Below are 14,802 nucleotides of genomic sequence, written 5' to 3' on the forward strand. Positions count from 1 at the left end.
TTTAGTTCAGCAGGTCACTTAACATGCTTACTTGTAAAAGGAAATAAGTAACTCATAAATTAAAAGCTGTATGGTAATTACATAAAATTAAGTGTGGTTGTTTGACGTATAATGGATGAAAGGCAAGGTTACTGATTGTTAACCATGCCCAAACCAACCCCATTCCTGGCCAGAGAGAGGTGATATATAGATAAGAGCGAATCCAGGGAAAATTGTCTTTAGTTTCAAATTCTAGATAGTGTACTTAGGTACTATATTTGTTTATTGAATGCAGTGTTGCTGAAAAATTTTAAAGTTTATAGAACAGCAGCAACAATAATCTGGTAACTTTAAAAGACTGCGAAGTACATAATGTAAAAATATAAAATTTTTAGTTGATGAAGATTATAAATTAGCTTGACCATACTGGCCATTTGTATCAAACCTATTTATTAAAATATGATGGTGTTTACATTTTGTTAAATTTTCAACCTAAAAGGAAAAGAAGTTTCTTTATTTAGAAAAATGAAGCAAATGTTTCTGTGTATAAGGAAAATTAGTTTTAGCAAAATATACATGTAAAAAATATATATATATATACATGTATTAAAGAAATCGCTGAAGAGATGGTTTTGGGTCTTAGAAATGTAATTCTACATGGGTTTTTATGAAGAGTTGTAAGTAACTGAAAACCTCCAGGTAATTGGGTTCCAGCTCCTTTAGACTGGTATCTAAACTCAGGTCCTTTCCCTGTCTCTCCCCTTTAGAACACAGTGCTCTCTGCTTTGCTTGCTGTATGTAATTCTGCTAGTGAAGCTCTGGATATGGGACAGCAAACTGCAGTTAAGGAAGTTGGGAGTCAGCTTTGGGCTCTTTTAAACATTAAACTGGTAAGGAAAGCAACTAATCATTTCCCTGAAAAACAAATAAAATATTGAAAAAAGAATAATACTGAAATTTCCCTGTAGAGTAAAATGTATGTAATTTATTTATTTATTTTTTGTGGTACGCAGGCCTCTCACTGTTGTGGCCTCTCCCGTTGCGGAGCACAGGCTCCGGACGCGCAGGCTCAGCGGCCATGACTCACGGGCCCATGTGGGATCTTCCCGGACCGGGGCATGCACCCGTGTCCCCTGCATCGGTAGGCGGACTCCCAACCACTGCGCCACCAGGGAAGCCCTGTATGTAATTTCTTTAGGTTCTTGGTAGAACTTGTGATTAGAACTTAAAATACCTACTAGTACTCTTTCAGCCAGTTGTATTTAAGAGTGTGATACGGCTTTCCTGGTGGCGCAGGGGTTGAGAGTCCGCCTGCCGATGCAGGGGACATGGGTTCGTGCCCCGATCCGGGAATATCCCACGTGCCGCGAAGCGGCTGGGCCCGTGAGCCATGGCTGCTGAGCCTGCGCGTCCGGAGCCTGTGCTACACAACGGGAGAGGCCACGAAAGTGAGAGGCCCGCGCACCGCGATGAGGAGTGGCCCCCGCTTGCCGCAACTGGAGAAAAAGCCCTCGCACAGAAACGAAGACCCAACACAGACAAAAATAAATATTTTTTTTTAAAAAAAGAAAAAAGTGTGATAAAATTATATTAGTAAAACTAGAACCTACTGAAGTGAAAGTGATGTTCTAGCTAACTATTTTCAAGACCAGTTTGATCCTATTTTTTTAAAAAATCTCTTCTATTGTTTTCTTCTGTCTTTGGTTGGTATAGCTTGTTTGTTATTCCAGGGTCTTTTTATAAAATCTTTTGGGCAATGGAGAGTGATGTGGCTTAAAGGTGGAAGGGGCAAGTAAATGGATGTGGCTAATTGGTATTACTCTTTTCCAGAAAAGCCAGAAAGCCAAGTGATGAACAGGCTAGAATTAGAATGATGTATGTTCCACAGATCATTGTAGTTTAGAAATCATATTTAGTTAAATATCTAAGTATGACATTTAAGTTGAAATAAATGTGTGACCTCTGGTTGTCCCGGTCAGTGGAAGCTGAAGGCAACATTCACACTTGGGAAATAATAGAAATGGTTTTGCAGATGTCATCTTATCATTGAAGTTTATGTCTAAGGTCAGATTTCACTACTGCAGCATTTTGACTTCAATAAGTACTTTCCTCTCATCCTTAAAAATCATTCAATAAATATTCACTGAGGATCTCTCTTGGTGATATAGTTTACAATATCATGATAGAAACAATTATGGAGAGGAGAAATGGAATTTTAAGAAGACTAAGGAATAAGCAAGCTTTTTCAGTGACAGATAAAAGTAATTAGATCCCCATCTGAGTTAAATCTTGGTTTGAAACATGGCTCTGCTTTTTCCTAGCTCTGTGATCTAGAGCAAATTATTTAACCTTTCTGCCCCTTTTTCTTATTAAAGTGATAATACCTATCTCACAGTTATAAGGAATAAGTGAGGTAATAAAGTGCTTAGCATATATAATAAATGCAAATGTTGCTATTCTCATGTAATTGAAAATTTTCACCAAAATTATTTTGTGCTTATTTAAGGTAACAGGTCAACCTTATGTTCAACAGACACTCTGCCTTTTACTTCCACTGCTGGGATTTTTCATTCAAACTCTAGATCCTCAGCTGATAAGTCAGGTAAGAATAGTGAGCAAGTTATCTGCTCTTCTCTATCTCCTTGATGCTGAGTAGTCAGACCTTTTTCATTGTTGCTGCTAACTGCTCAGGAAAAATCCCTGAGGTTAGGAGTCATAGTTTACGTGTGAACCCTGCATTCATAGCATTTTCAAAGGCATGCCAGCAGCTGTGGGAGTGTGGAATATAACCACCATGGACTTAAGGATAATCCTCATTGTTTCTTTGAAGAAATAAAATGACTAAGGAGGAGCGCTACTGAATTTTCTCTCTGGCCCCCAGCTTGCGTGGCAGAACAGGGGTCACTGTGGGATCCGTGTGGTGTTGCCTCAGGTATGCCTCACTTTTGGAGGTTCTAAGCGATGGAGAGAGGGAAAAACGAAGAAGGCCTTCATCTTACCTGAAGTGATTTGAGGCTTTGGAATGAGTCCATACTGGACAGACTTGATCCCCAAATACAGAAGTGGCTTAAGCTTACAGTCACTTAAGAAACAAAAACTGTCCCAAGGTAACGCTAACCTTTCCTATTCAGGAGGATGATAGAAGAAGTAATACCCTGTCACAGCATATTGCAGAATGAGACTAACAACACTTCGTTTTTAGTAACTCTGGTTTCTGGTTGTGCACATGAAGAACTTGGCATTAACAAATATTTACTCATTAGGTATATTTTAAATTACCATTATGTGTAATTACAGAGAATGAGAATATAATAATTGACTCAAATTATGTTGATTCTGAAGATTCTAGTTTTTGAAAAATTAAATAGTGATCGTTTTAATGTAAATAATTTTGTCTACCTTCAAAAACTCCAAATAACATTTTAAAATTTCAACATAATTGTTCATTTAGATATTGCCTCCTTTATAGACTAGCTCAGTGCTCCTTTAAACCAAGGGTTGGCAAACTATGGCCTCCTGGCTAGATTCTGCCCTCCTGTTTTCAGCACAAGTGCTAAGGATGATTTTTACATTTTTAAAGGTTAAAAAAAAATGTGTGTGTGTGTGTGTGTGTGTGTGTATGTATATATATGTAACAGGGAACATGTTGCCTGCAAAGCCTAAAATATTTACCATCTGGCCCTTTACAGAAAGTTGGCCAACCCATGTTTTAAATAATGAACTTCTCTCTCTAGAATTTAAAATACAAAATAATTTTTGAAGATTTAAAAGAAGAGCACTGGTATATCATTTTTCAGAAACACATGGATTTTTCATTTTTTTACAGTGGTTGGTAGGACTGATGTTGTAATGATTGACTCAGTCATTTTGTTTTATTAAAATTCCACCTGTGAAGTGTAGGCTTTGTGGAATGTTCGACTGTCCTGGGTTTGGTTTTGTTTCCCCTCCTACATACCCATCAAAATCTTAGTCATGTCTCTACAAAGCATTTGTTTTCACTTATAACTGTTCTTTGGTCTTTGTGCCCTTAGGTAATAACTTTGCAGACCTCACTACTCAAATCAGAGCCTCCTGACCATGTTCGTTTGGCAGTTCTTGATTTTCTGTCTTCCCTGGGAAAACTTTTTATACCTCAAGCCATCCAGGTAATAATACTCTTTTAATTCTTTTGTTCCCATGTTAACAAAATCTCTAAGAATTACTGATGGATTTTCAGGCTTTAATTTCTGAAATTCTGTGGATTGTTGACAAAGAAAATTGGGGGAAAAATATATTTTGTGAAGAGAGGGTGACTGTCAAAATAGAACTCATTTTATTTACTTTTAGAAAAATATATGTTGACATACAAGTAATTTATAGGGTTGGCTATGGTGTGAGATTTATTCTAGTCAGGCTCTAGCACACAAAGTTCCTGAGGAAGGAAAACATATTTATGTCTTCTAGAGAGTGGTGTATAATGAGGAAATGGGGTGATTTATAAAAGTTATTCTCTTGGTTTTATATCCATGAAAGGCAGCCTCTTTGTTTAAGACGATATTTTTGAAAATGTTGCAAAGTATATATAGAGTTGACAAATGGATATTTATAAAACTGTAAAGGCCTGGCAATACACTTCTACTGAACTTTACGATATGCTTCACAGCAAAAGGAGGTCTTCCTCCTAAATTGAGTTTTTTCTTCCTTATTACTGTCTGGTCAAAACAACAATTCTAGACAGTTGACCTTTTTTTCCCACCTCCACGGGAGATATTATACTGTAAAGAGTTCAGTGATGAGAACTTTTTACGTTAACTTGAGCAAAAACATGATGGACGGACATTATCTCAGTACGTGTTGATTAAAACCTTTGAAACCAAAAATTGAACTGGTTAGTTTCTAAAGGGCCGTCCTGTTCACAGGTAAACAATACCATACCATTTGTTTTCATCACGTAAGGTGTCTCATGAGATAAGTGTGTACTCGCCAGCTTCTTTTCAACTCTCTGGACAAAAGTATTCAAAGATACTTGGATTTGAGCTATCTTCTTTTTAGCATAAAACGAATGTATTCTAAAATGCTGCTTCATTAGTGCATAACTACTGACCCTAATGGGCCCAGAACCTATGGAACAAATGTTTTATTAGCAGACATTACCTTACATATTCCCAGGAGTGAAGTTAAGGTGTGAAGAAATTTTGGGGATTCATCAGCATATGAGAGGTATTTGAAGCCACATGATGAAACTGATTCATTTATTCATTCAAGAAAAAGCTTGAGTTCTTGCTATGTGTCGGGCACTATTTTAATCACTGGGGGTTCAGTAATGAATGAAACTAATAAATACTGACTCAACTGTTGTGAGGCAACAGACTAATAAAGTGGGGATATATGTAGTGTACTAAATGGTGGTGAGTGCTACGGAGAGAAATAAAGCAGGGAAGGGGAAGAAAGAATGTGTATGTTACGGGGGCAGTCTTAAATCGAACTTTGTCACTGGAGTCCTCACCACGGTGACATGTGGGTAAAACCTGAAGCTGAGAGAGCAAGCCAAGCAGGTATCTGGGGAAAGCATTTCCAGAGCAGGGGAAATAGTAAATGGAAGTCCCCGAGATGGGAGCACGCCTGATAGGAGAGCTAACGCAGAGGAAGTGGGGCTTTGCAGGCTGTGGTGAGGACTTTGGTTTTTACTCTGAGGGAAACGGGAAGCTACTGGAAGGATTTGAGCAAAAGAGTGCCATGATTTAACATGTTTTAACACGTGTTCACTGGGACAGAATTATGGAAATTTGACAACGTTAGAATAATCAGTGTACCCTGCTGAGGTTTTCCTCTATTTAATAAGGTTTGGTTTTCTTTCTAGGACAAAATTCTGCCCCACCTATCTTCTGTTTTTGCCTTACTGCTAGCTGACAGGAATTGGCTACTAGAACAACATTCCTTGGAGGCGTTTACTCAGTTTGCTGAGGTAATTAGAAGGCCAGTCTATCACAGTGACCTCTAAAATAATTTAGTATCTCAGATATTCCAAAACATTCCAGAAACATTTATTGAGCTGCTTTTTTATCTCAGTCATAATATTTTCTGCTGGAGGATATATTACTAGTCATCTATTTTACAGGACCTAAAAATGAGGCCCAGAGAAGTGAGGTGACTTTCCTAAGGTCCTATGAGTAGTAACAATCAGAACAGGCGTTCAGACCAGGTGTACTAACTCAGACACTATTTTGGGGTCGATTGAGAGTACATTTCATCTCCACCTATCACAGGGGCTAGAGTTTGATGAACACAGACCTGTTAGCTTGGTTCTGTAGAGAAGGCGACCCTGCCGTTGGGTTACTTTTACCCACGGTAGTGCAGCGTGCCTGTGGTCATAAGGGGGCCCAGAGATGTTGGGATGACTGGGCAGAAGTCATTACAGCTTACAGCTCCACACTTGTGCAGAATATTGTATTAATTATCCTAAGGCATCCTGAAAGAACTATGAGCTTATTATCTTTTGAGTATCCTCTGGCACTGAGTATTTTCTTTTAAAATGCATTTTTAATTAAGGTAGCTCTTAAAACTCATGTACTTGTCTTTGCAAGCTGTTGAAATATATTGAAATTAGTTTTGTCAAATTTTTTAATAGGGAACAAATCATGAAGAGATAGTTCCACAATGTCTCAGTTCTGAAGAAACAAAGAAGAAAGTTGTATCTTTTCTGGAGAAGGTATTTTATTTATATAGAATCAAAATAGTAGTGGCACATACTTTTGTTCTTTATCATGTTACTTTTTTTTTTCAAATTATAACCAAGTTGAATATCTTTGTTAGCTCCAATTTTTCACAGTGCTTAACACAGTGGTGACCCACATTATTATTAAGCAGTTGGGACCTCATTACAAGTCAGAAGTAAAACACTTTGGAGTTGCTCTGCCTGTAGCTTGGGATACTATTGCATTGATCGTTCAGGCAGTGAGATGAAGAATGAGGATCCCTCACCCGTTACTCGTCATAATTAGATTCACATGTAGAATCGTAGGCCTGCGAGGATCATGTTCACTCCTGTAATTTAGTCACGGCTTTTCCAAACAGTGACTTTCCAAACTGTTGAATCATATGGCTCCCATATTTGTGCATGCTTTGAAACTTATATGGAGATAGTGGTAGGATGTAAGTTAAAGGTTAATTGAAGCACTCATAGAACAGTTACACCACAAATTTAGAATGCTAGGAGAAAGTGAATTATGCTTAAGTACTTAATTTTTTAATATAATCTCATTATTGAACTGGACTGTGTCTCTTATTATTTTTATATATGCATATATTACATATCAGCTGGATGATAAGTAAGTGTGGGCACATGTTGCTTTTAACAATTTCTCACCCTATTCAGTAAAGGCTATCAGACTATCATTTTTCTGTAGGGAAGGAGAACACTGTGGAATAATTTTACCCAAATTACACTGAGGATACATTCAGATGACTCCAACTTACTTCCAAATTTGCTTAGTTCACAGGCTAAACCAGAGCAGTTTAACATCCGGCACTTAAACACGCAGGCCTTTCACCTTCTGAATATCACACCATTTTAATATTGAGTAGAGAATGCTAATGTTGATGTTTGCTTGGTTTTTCATGGTCTCTGGCAGACGGGGTTTGTAGACGAAACTGCAGCTGCCAGAGTGGAACGTGTCAAACAGGAAAAAGGTACTTTCTGGGAGCCCTTTGCTAAAGTTACTGTAGAAGAAGCAAAGAAGTCATCTTTACAGGTATGGACTGCTTTTCAGTGTGGATCAAGCTTTAATAAGAAATTCTGCCTTATTACTTACTGATAAAACAGAAACTAGCATGGTTCTTGGCCTCATACTGAATATCAAAATAAATAGATCTAGACATGTAAAATGGTTTTATGGTAGCTACTCTTAAAAATCAAATTTCTTCTTCCTGAAAGGTTATCAACACATAGAACAGAGGAGGGACTACAAAAAAAGTTTTAAAAATCATACAAAATATACTCTTAACATAACTGTCAATTATTTGTAGTAACCTTTGGGAAAGTTATGTCTTTATACCAGTGATGCTACAAATGCAGTAGTTTCTGAACCACAGAAGAAAACCAGTTAACTTACCTTCCAAAATGTTTACTTTGATCCTTTGCCTCATTCATCAAATCAGCCTAAGAGTTTTTGGCACTGTCTAGAAATCACATCTACCTATTAAAAGGCAGAAATCTGATACCTCTAAGGATATTGTTTTGAGCAGTAATAGTATATTTGGAACGGTAATCCATAATGGTAAATTTAAGTTACAGTTCTCATTAAAAAAAAAACAAAAAACTTGTTTTTAAGACATGTTAACTTTTATGCCTTACATCTGTAAAGTTAAATGTATCAGTAGTATAAATAAGCCCTCAAGAATTTATATGTTATGACCTTCCTTAGGAAGACAGGGATTATAAAAACTGTCTTGGCCCCAATCCTTCCTCCCCTTCCTGGTGCGGTGATGTTAGAAACCGTGGCAATTTACTGAACTGGCTCCGAAAGCATCATTATAAACTCAGCATTAAAAAGAAAAACAGCAGGCATTTAGAAAATTCATATTTGGAGCTTTTTTGTAAGGACAGATTTTATGGCTAAAGAATACTCACTGGAAGTTACTGGACAAGGCAGCACTTCTTAGTTTCCTTCAACCTTGAGCATTAATGGTAGTAGCAGCCTGAATCCCTGTGACAAACCAAAAATGCCTTCACATCTCTCCAGACGCTTGCAGGGGGCGGGTGCCCTCCTGCGCTTGTGAACCAATAACCGGAATAAAATTTTCATATAAAACTTTACAGGTTTAGAATTTGTCCTTATAAGCTTTACCCTAGTCCAAAGGAAAGTTCTTTATTTTTACCATTTTGGAATGGGTATCATGGCACTACTTGTTTTTCTCATTTGCCAGCCTTCTGCAAAAAGAGCCCGTCACGAGCTCCCCTTGGAAGAAGAGTACAGGTCAGCACTGCAAGCAGCAACAGCGGCCTTGGAGGCAATCGAGTTATTACTCCAAAAGTCTCCTCCTCCAGACTGGCTTCTGACAAAAATGGAGACACTCCAAGAAAGGATTGATAAGCTAAAACATCACGTATTCTAGGGTGAAAACTGAATGGACTGGACCATATTATCGCTAGGTAAGAGCTGGATATTTTTTTTGTCATCCTACAGTGCATTTCACCTATAGATGAAAATATTGATGTAATTATATGTCTGTACATTTTCTAACACATAAAACTTTTCTAAAGTTGCTTCTAGTTAAAATAGTCTTTATTGGACATTTAGAGAACAGGATGGTGGGGATATATCTCATGAAGAGCTTTGGTACAAGGTAATAATACAGGAACAGTCGGTAACTCACTCAGTACATCTGTAAACAAATAAGCTGCCTAAGGAGACCTTAGCAATTTAAAATCATTTATACACTTTATAGCTAAAATTTTTTCAGTAAGTTGATTTCATAATAGAGCTTACTCTTCTGACAAAGAAATAGCACAAAATTAAGCTAATCAGCTTGAGTTTTTGTATTTATTTTCTTTACTTCCAGAATTGTTCTGGAAAAAAGCAGTAAGGTCAACCTTTCCACAGCCACTTGCTCTTCACAGAAACTGGCCTCAGTCAGACACACAGCCTCTTCCTCTGAGAAGGGCTCTGAACCTCTGCACCGCCCAGGGCTCCCCGCCAGCACGCCAGGTCTCACACTTCTGTCGGCACTGACTGGAAAAAAAGCTCCTGGTATGAGAAAAACAGGATGCTTTTGGGTTTTCTTGTCTGCAGAGCCTGCTTTTGAGGTATTTGATTTTTTAAAAAAGGAATCCATTTTCCTAAAGATTAACTCACATCCGTTGTCACCAGTTATTTTCTTCCCAGTTCAGATCGCCGTCTTCTCCCCAGCCTGCAGTCTCTCCCTGCAACAAGAGAAAGCAAGCCAAGGGCAACCTGCTGAAACAAATCATGTTCAGATTTGAAAGATCAGGAATTGAAAAGGGGCGCAACGCGTGTGTTTTGATGCCAGAATACATTTCCTTGTACTAAGTAAAATAATTTACTGGACTAGGAAGCTGAAAAGTAGAATTACTTTGGTTCCAGAATTACAAAACCACAGTATTGGAAAATAACGTACCAAGGACCATATAAGCCAATAAAATCAGCTTGATGACACCACATTCTTGGTTTAATCCCTTTTCCAGACAAAAAAGATGATTATTGTAAAAAGTGGCCCATTTATTAGCCCAAGCACTGCTACATTTTTCTAGGGGATGAAAGATGCCATTTATAGGAACTGATCTTATTCATTTTATACTTGATCATGTTATCCAATTGTGGACATCAGTCTTCTCTCTCACTGGGAAAACAGCATGTTTGCTATCAATGGGACAGCGCAGCTGCTACATGTGAGGGAAGCATAAACTAGTAGCACAATTTAATAATCCTCACCTCAGTAATTTCTGCTGCAGCAAATTTTGAGGAAAAGTGCATCACTGATGAGACGTTATCCTTGTTGGGAGCTACTGTTTCTGTCCTCAGTTCAGGTAAAATAAGAATAGCAGCTGAAGGCTTAATTTCTGGGATCATATCAGCAAACCAATCCAACTCTGGGTCTTTTACTGGCTTCTTTTTCACCTGTATAGTAAACTCCTCTCCTAAACCAAGTTCTGATGGAACTTTAAGGTGCCTTTCTTGTGACAACACTTTTGGTGGCTTGGTTTGGTCTGGGTCATCCCTGCTTCGTGCAAGACTGGTCTTTTGGGGTAGGCTTGATTTCAAAGGCGTGGCCTCTTCAGTGAGTGGACGCAAAGTAGGAGTGGCCTTTTGCTCCCCTGAGGTAACAGGTCTTGCAGTCGTGATTCCACCTCCCGGGTTTATTTCAGTATCTACGCTGCTGGGCTCAAAGTCATCCCAAGCCGCCTCCTCTGCATTCAAGTCGGTGAATGGGGACCTGGCAGCAGCATGGGGGTCTGCAGGGCAAATCTCTGTGTCAACAGGTTTGTCCTCAGGCTCCTCAGGCTCGCTCCAGTCAGGCCACTCTTCAGACTTTTTAGAACTCGACGGGAACTTTTCACTGTCTCCTGAGGTGATTTTCACATCTGAGATTCCGTTGATGGGAAATTTAACAGGCTGAGAAAACTGATCGCCTGTGGGGGATAAGTACAAGAATTATTCTCATAAAACGTTGGTTTTAAGAACAAGCAATATATTTAGGAGAAAGTTAACAGATCTATACAGAAACGTATAGATCCAATTCCTTGGAAATATCCATGTACACTGAAGTATGAGATATCCCAGCAGAACATAAATCAACAAAGATATAAGTTAAATACTTAAATCGTAATTTGATGGAAGCATCCCAAGCAACAACTAACTGGAGCATCTAATCCTTTACTAAATATTCAGACATACTGTTTATTGGCATAACTGTCTACAAACAAAGATAAAAATGTTCTAAGCCAGGCGATGTTACCCTTGAGATGTTAATTACGTACACCCTGAAAAAGTGTTGTGTGCTCAAATAAGTTTGCCTCGCCCAACATATCCTCATTTTAAACAGATTTTCTTAAGTGCAGTCAAGTCACTGAAGTCTTGTGCAGTGTGGTCTGATTCTGTGCTCAATTCCCCAAACTTATTTAACCACAGAACTTCTCTTTCACAGCACACCTATTAACATCTTCCAGAACTATCATTCTTCCAAAAGAAGTCCCAAAGTAAAGTATCTGGTGCAAAAAGAGAATTCAAGCAACGTCTTCACCAGTTATGAAGAAAAGACAGGTATATACCCTATAGTCCAGGGAAAAAAGACCCAAGCTGACTACATAATTACAAATAATAAGAAAAATCAGTCTCAATATTCCCAAAGTGCCCTTAAGGTTCAGAATTTAAACTTATTACTCAGGGAAACATTCACCCAAGCAGTGGAACAGCTATATAAGTTTGATGAATCTACCTGTCTGTGAAAGAGTACTGTAGTAATCTCACTGTATGTGCTTCTTGCTGGTGATGGGCATGTTGCCAGAAAAACATTTAGGGAATATGCTAGAGGAGGGGTTCTTCAAGACAGGTGAGATCTGACTGCGCTGGCTGCAGACGACGTGCATGGGAGAATCTGAAGATAAATAAAAACCCCCCCAAAATGAAAGGGGTAGTAAATTGCTTCTTTTCCTATCACATGTTAGGTGAGCAATGGTTAAGGGAAAAGGGTATACTTAACACAGATAAAAGATAAGTTGCAGAAAGAGGGCACCTCCAAATATTTGAAGAAACATAGTTACTAGGGAAGGGACTGCCTGTCCTAGAGGCATTTAAGAACAGGCTGTGTCCACATGGTGGTAATGGCACAGAAAGGTTTCAAGCATAGGTGAGCAGTTGAAGTAGACAGAAAACAAAACCTTTAGGATACCTAGTTATAAAAGTTAACAGCCTTTAAAAACATCTTAGTGGTTATTTAAAATCATACTTGATTCTACTTACTTTCCTTTTAAGAATAAAGAGTACAAACACCAATGTGAATGTACTTAATGCCCCAAGGCTGTACACTTAAAATGTTTAAAATGGTAAACTTTGTTACAGACATTTAATGCCCAACTGGGAAAAGGAAAGTGTTTTACGAAAACGTTGTCTTTAACAGCTTATCAGAAAGTTCATACTCAAGAGCGGGTATTGCTCAAAAGGATCCTAGCAAAATTTCTGGCCGAATACTTCCTCTGCCTTGGAAAAGTGAGAGTGAGGGGGATGGCCTGGGCTAACTCATCACAGGCCGCAGCTCCCCTCCTCAGCGCAGCCTGACCTCTACAAGCCCTCCACCCTCTTGCTTATTTCTGCCACTCTCCTCCCTGCTGAAGTCCTACTCATTTTTCTTACAAAATGTCCCCTTCTCTAAATTGTCCTCCCTAACTCTTGTTCATGCAGACTTATTTCTCTTAGGTACACTTTTCACTAACCTCCATATTAGCCCTTATGTCTGACCATGCAGGTAAACTGTAAAAGAACAGAAGGAAAAAGATAAAAGTCTAAGAGTACCTCTTTTACACACGCCCCTTCCCCAGCAGTCCCCCATGTCCTGTAGAAGAAGGGCCTCTCTTTTCTATAAACTTGGAATGTAGGCTGCCACCAGGGCTCCCAGCCATCTTGGATGAAAAGCCTAACGTGGCAAGTCAGTGGGATTAGTTTCAAAGTTTTCAGGAAAATCTATTTTAGTAAAAACTTATCTGCTGTAACATCTAGAACCAGAAAACTCCATCCAATAAGTAAAAAAGATGTTCGGAGTGGGAACTTTTGCTAATTCAACATGTAAAGCTGCCCCCAGAGACCGACCCCTAAGCCTTATCTCAAAAATTACACATACCCTCTCCTCCTGCCAGAAATTCCTCTGGGATGAAATATAAATCTTTCATCTGCTCTTTGTGCACTCCGCTAAAAGAAAAACTGGTAACAACAGACCTCACTCAGTTTGGTATGGACATTTCATGGCTGAAGAGGAGGCGACAGCTTCTCCATTGCCCTCTTTAAGCTCCCTGTAGCCACACTGACACTGATTCATTAGCACCAAGGAAGAACTGAACTCTCTTCAAAACGTCAGGAAGTCAGTGTCGCATTAAAAATTCTCTTGGCATCAAAATTAGAGAGCAGTCTATCTGACAGTTCCTTTCTACTAATAACTGTTTCCATGCTATCTACTCACTATGACTGAGAACCAGATTAGAGATCCAGAGCTTCATAACACGTCATCATCCTTCAGGGTTATACAAAGGAGCAAAGAAGCAATGACACTGTTGATAAAAAATTCTTATCCTTGACTCTTATAGCCTACAAAGACCAGAAACTACTGCTACTTCCACATAACATCAAATGGGAACATACCAGAAATAAGGATATTTTTTTCTCTTGATTTCTTGAAGTACCTAAAAATCAAGAGCTTGTCACCTAACAGGCCATCAAAATCAAAAGAACTTAAACATCTGGTGTTGTTAAGAGCTGCTACAACCTTTTTGGAAACTGACACTATCTATTAAAATTTTAAATATTCAATATATTCTGACTCAGAAGTCCAAAAATGAGTGCAATAGCCATCAATAGGGAAATCACTGAATGAATTATATTCAATGAAATATTAGGCAGCTGTCAAAAAACAAAATAAAACAAAACTATTAGGCAGTTATGTACTGACCTGGAGACAGGTCCCTGATAAGCTGCTATGTGAAAAAAATCAAGTTGTAGAATTGTGCATAATATTTTCTTTTTTTTTTTAATCCTGTGTGTGTGTGTGTAAACATACATTTGTGTGTCTTTGTGGGCTTAGAAAAAAGGATGAAAGAATTCCCACTAAGCCATTAAAACTGGTTACCTTAGATGCCCCAGAAGGAGCTGGGGGAGGGAAATTATTAACTTTTTCCATTTGAATACAATCTATCTGCATTATCTGTATAATGTTTAAAATCTAATAAATTAAAACAACAACACACTAGGCCTTTTAATCATTCTTACCTTGTGGGGAAAGGTCCATAGTTTTAGTAAAACTTGGTGCAGTGCATTTGAAGACCTTGGTTCTTTCTCCTCCCACAACCACCTCTGGTCCAAGTAGAGAGACCAACACTGCCAGGCTGTGAAGAGTAATTGCCACAATGGAATCGCTGGTATCACGCAGGCCCAGTAATACCTAGGAGTGAATTGGGTAATAAGTGTACACAGCCATATTGCCTGTCTCTTTCTCCCCTGGTAAACAAGTAGTTGGGCTGCAATCAGTTTGTGCTTGCTCAAGTGAACTTCATTTCTTAGATACGCATTCTAGGTCAGTAGCTCGCAACCTATCTGGTCAAGGACCAATATTTTCTCCCAA

The 14,802-nt window shown here is 38.6% G+C and overlaps 2 protein-coding genes across 6 annotated transcripts in view; one reads left to right on the plus strand and one right to left on the minus strand.

Annotated features, from left to right (window-relative positions):
* The window catches only part of FIRRM (FIGNL1 interacting regulator of recombination and mitosis), a 48,481-nt gene extending 35,502 nt beyond the window's left edge, over positions 1–12,979 (plus strand). For 2 of the 3 annotated variants that reach the window (XM_024742463.1, XM_024742465.1), the window contains 7 exons: positions 747–869; positions 2,486–2,581; positions 4,011–4,124; positions 5,819–5,923; positions 6,587–6,667; positions 7,590–7,709; positions 8,884–9,222. In XM_024742463.1, coding sequence (XP_024598231.1) covers positions 747–869; positions 2,486–2,581; positions 4,011–4,124; positions 5,819–5,923; positions 6,587–6,667; positions 7,590–7,709; positions 8,884–9,072 — 828 coding nt within the window. In that variant the 3' untranslated portion in view covers positions 9,073–9,222. Of the gene's footprint in view, positions 1–746; positions 870–2,485; positions 2,582–4,010; positions 4,125–5,818; positions 5,924–6,586; positions 6,668–7,589; positions 7,710–8,883; positions 9,223–11,622 lie in introns of those variants that run through there. The other variant, XM_024742464.1, reaches the window with a different exon arrangement.
* Positions 9,225–14,802, minus strand: part of SCYL3 (SCY1 like pseudokinase 3) — a 39,422-nt gene continuing 33,844 nt past the window's right edge. For 2 of the 3 annotated variants that reach the window (XM_024742467.1, XM_024742469.1), the window contains exons 11-13: positions 14,451–14,622; positions 10,410–11,107; positions 9,225–9,880 (exon numbers count right to left, since the gene is read on the minus strand). In XM_024742467.1, coding sequence (XP_024598235.1) covers positions 9,821–9,880; positions 10,410–11,107; positions 14,451–14,622 — 930 coding nt within the window. In that variant the 3' untranslated portion in view covers positions 9,225–9,820. The remainder of the gene's footprint in view (positions 9,881–10,409; positions 11,108–14,450; positions 14,623–14,802) is intronic. The other variant, XM_024742468.1, reaches the window with a different exon arrangement.

This window comes from Neophocaena asiaeorientalis, unplaced genomic scaffold, assembly GCF_003031525.2.
Source record: "Neophocaena asiaeorientalis asiaeorientalis breed wild unplaced genomic scaffold, Neophocaena_asiaeorientalis_V1.1 scaffold99, whole genome shotgun sequence".
NCBI classification, from domain to species: domain Eukaryota; kingdom Metazoa; phylum Chordata; class Mammalia; order Artiodactyla; family Phocoenidae; genus Neophocaena; species Neophocaena asiaeorientalis.